Here is a 3124-nt window from a genome sequence, read left to right on the forward strand (position 1 = left end):
ACTTCGCGGTTAATTCCCAGCCGCCCCCCCCCCTCTTTTTCTCTTCCTCCCGCTCCCGGTGCCAGAGCCGGCCATGGCGCAGGGGGCGGCGGGCGGGCGGCCCGGGCGGCCCCGCCGCTCCTAGAGCCGCCGCCGGAGGCAGCCGCAGCCCCCCGGGATGAGCGGAGCCGGGATGAGCGGAGCCGGGATGAGCGCCCTCGTCTTCGACGACCCGGCCCTGGACGGGCTGGCGCCGTCCCTCGGGCTCGCCGGGGCCAGCGACATCGACACGGCGCTGCTCAGCGACATCGACGGTGCGTGCGGCGGGCAGCGGGCCCGGAGCGGCGGGCAGCGGCCCCGAGGGCACCGGGCTCGGCGCGTGGCCGCTCCCGGAGCGCGCGCGGGGCTCGAGCGGGACCGGGCGCGTGGCCGGGGCCAGGGCTCGGCGCGTGGCCGCGGCTGCAGGAACCGGGCTCGGGGCACGGCCGGGGCCCGGGCAGCGCCCGGGGGGACCGAGCTCGTTGCCCCGGCCGCGTTTGGGGCGGGGGGCGAGTTCGGGGGTGCGGAGCCGGGCGGACCGGGCTCGGGGGGGCCGTACATGGCCGGGGCTGGGGGCACCGTCTCATTGAGGGATCCACGTCGGGGGCGGGGGGGCCGCACACAGGACACCCGGGTCTGGGTCCTCCCGCTCCCCCGGTGCTGGGGCAGCCCCGGCCGAGCCCCCCCATCCGCAGCGCGGTGTCGCCTCTAGCCCCGCCCCGCCTGACGTCACCGCGGGGTTACTCGCGGTCGTTCCCTCCAGGACGCCTGGGCTCCTCGGGCCGCGCGCCCGCGCCGGGAGGAGGCGGCGGGGGGAGATGGGGACCATAGGGGTGCGGAGACCCCCCCCCGGGGGCCGGGACCCCCCCGACGGCGCCGAGGGGGAGTGGGGGTCGCCGCAGGCAGAGYCACTCGGCTGGGCTGCCTCGCAGGTGGCCTTAGTGCAGGTGGCTTAAACGTGACTTAAGCAAGGATGAACCTCCCAGGCCAGAGGCCACGGGCAGGATGATCCGGGCACCCACGAGGCTGCGGCCTTGGAGGCTGCACAGAGCCGAGGCTGGGGGAGAGGCTGTGAGCCTCCAAACGGGAGATAAGGGCTGAACTTTAGCTCTGCAACCGCTTCCGAAGGGAAGTTGCAGCTCCCGTCCTTGTGTGTCCACACGCGACCCCGGCRCTCTGGCCTGGCTGGCGGAGGGCAGGACTCGGCCCTGCTGCTTGCAGGTGGCCGGAGGCCCTGGGCACCGCGGAGGTCGGTCTCCCGCGCAGCTGGAGGCCACGCGTTGTCCCCTCCGCAGGGGTGACTGTGCAGGTGGCAGGGCAGGCTACTTATGTGGAGCACTTCTTTGAGGATATCTGTAAAGGACAGACAGATAGATGGGCAGATAGATGGACAGATAGATGGATAGATGGATGTGCAGCCCCTGTTGCACCTGCCAGCCTCCTGCTGCGGAGGCCCTGCCTGTGCCTTCACTCGCACCCCATGAGCAGCGATGGRAGCCATCGCCCTGTCCCTGTCCTTATCGTCCTGCCCAGGCAAATGGCCCAGAGAGGGGTGCTGGACACCCTGGGGTCTGCAGCTGGTGCTGGGTGGGGGGCTCCGGGCAGAGGGATTTTGCTGGGCTCCTTTCCGACAGCTCCCACCCCACGGWTTTCCCTGCTCCTCCTTTTCCCTGCTGCTCCCTCTGGAGCAGCGAGGCTYGGGATGGCAGCATGGGCAGCGTCCCGGCATGGGCAGCGTCCCGGTCAGCACCCGCTGCGTGAGTGCCTGGAGCAGCTGTGCCGGAGCGGGAGCGTCAGGTGGGATATAAATATCCCKGCGGATGCCGCGCGCTTTGGCGAGACACGGAAGGCAGGAGGAAGAGGAGGGCTGAGATGGGAACGAAGCGGCCACCCGCTTTGCTCACACCACCGTCGTTTCCTCCCACACCCGCCTGGCACCGGCRTTTGCCACTGCGGCATCTMTGGGGACATGGGGGCTGCACGGGGKGGCCGTGCCACCCTCGGTGGGTGCGAGGGGAGCAGAGGGGTGCGCGGCAGGCGCCGCTCACCCAGCGAAAGGGTTAACGCGGCCTGACCTGGAGTAACCCGGGGTTACGTTGGGCTGCCCGCGAGTAACCCGGCGGCTGCACCTTGGCGCGGCCGGGGGCGGCGGGCCGGGCGCGCGGGCGGCGATTGGCGGAGGAGCCATCACCCCACGGCGGCCGCGCCGCCCGGGGAGGGCCCTGCGCCCGCCGCCCGCCCCGCCTGGCCCGCTGCCCCACCGGCTGGTTTGGTTCTCCCTCCTCTTCCTCGGTGCACGGGGCAGCCTGCCCCGGAGCTGCTGGTGTTTAACCCTGCACGTCCCCAGCGCGCCAGCGTGGGCTGCTGCCCTCGCTCCTGCCCCGCTCTGCGGCGCATCCAGGCGCTCTGCAGGATTCTTGTGTGCAAAGGGGGATGGTGCCGCTATAGCCCCGTCACCCCCAAAATCACCTTGGACGCGGTCGAGATGGGCACTGCCACCCTGGCTGGTCAGAGGCCCCGCTGCCAGCTCCGTGCCTCGGTTTCCCCCCTTGCAGCAGCATCTCGGGTGTTGGGGGGTGGTTTGCGGGCCCCGGTGCCGCAGGGTGCTGCGGGCTCATGCTCACGCCCCGCTCCCGCAGACATGCTGCAGCTCATCAACGCGCCCGACAACGACTTCGCGGCGCTCTTCGACGCGCCGCCCTTCGACGCYGCCGCGCCGCCTGGCCTCCCTGGCRCCTACGGCGAGTCCCCCGCCACCAGCCCCGCCGCCAGCGGGGTCTTCACGGCCGCCCCGGYGCTGCCCCCCTTCGCGCCGCCGTCGCCGGCCCCGCTGCTGCCGCCGGCRCCCACCCGCCCACCGGGCGTCAAGGAGGAGCCGGCGGCCGTGCCGGGCGCCCAGGCCGGGCTCAGGCTGGCGCCCGCCTTCGTCCCCGCATCCCCCGGCCAGTTCAGCCCCCAGCCCCTGGGGGGCTTCCAGCACCAGCACGGCTTCCCCGGTGAGCACGGGGATGTGGCGGGGGGGGTGCGTTCAGTGGGTGCCGCCGGGGCGCCCGTGACGCCGCGCTCTGCTCCGCACGCAGCCGTGCAGCCCGGCGGCAGCGGCACC

At 73.2% G+C, this 3124-nt stretch overlaps 1 protein-coding gene across 1 annotated transcript in view; it reads left to right on the forward strand.

The window, feature by feature from the left end:
- Window positions 1–159: 159 nt before the first annotated feature.
- The window catches only part of SREBF1 (sterol regulatory element binding transcription factor 1), a 10649-nt gene continuing 7684 nt past the window's right edge, over window positions 160–3124 (forward strand). Inside the window, exons 1-2 of the mRNA XM_026053915.1 lie at window positions 160–293; window positions 2658–3100. Of these exons, the coding sequence (XP_025909700.1) occupies window positions 173–293; window positions 2658–3100 (564 nt within the window). The 5' untranslated portion in view covers window positions 160–172. The remainder of the gene's footprint in view (window positions 294–2657; window positions 3101–3124) is intronic.

The sequence above is a fragment of the Nothoprocta perdicaria genome, unplaced genomic scaffold, assembly GCF_003342845.1.
Source record: "Nothoprocta perdicaria isolate Ctin4 unplaced genomic scaffold, notPer1 scaffold_12, whole genome shotgun sequence".
Lineage (NCBI taxonomy): Eukaryota > Metazoa > Chordata > Aves > Tinamiformes > Tinamidae > Nothoprocta > Nothoprocta perdicaria.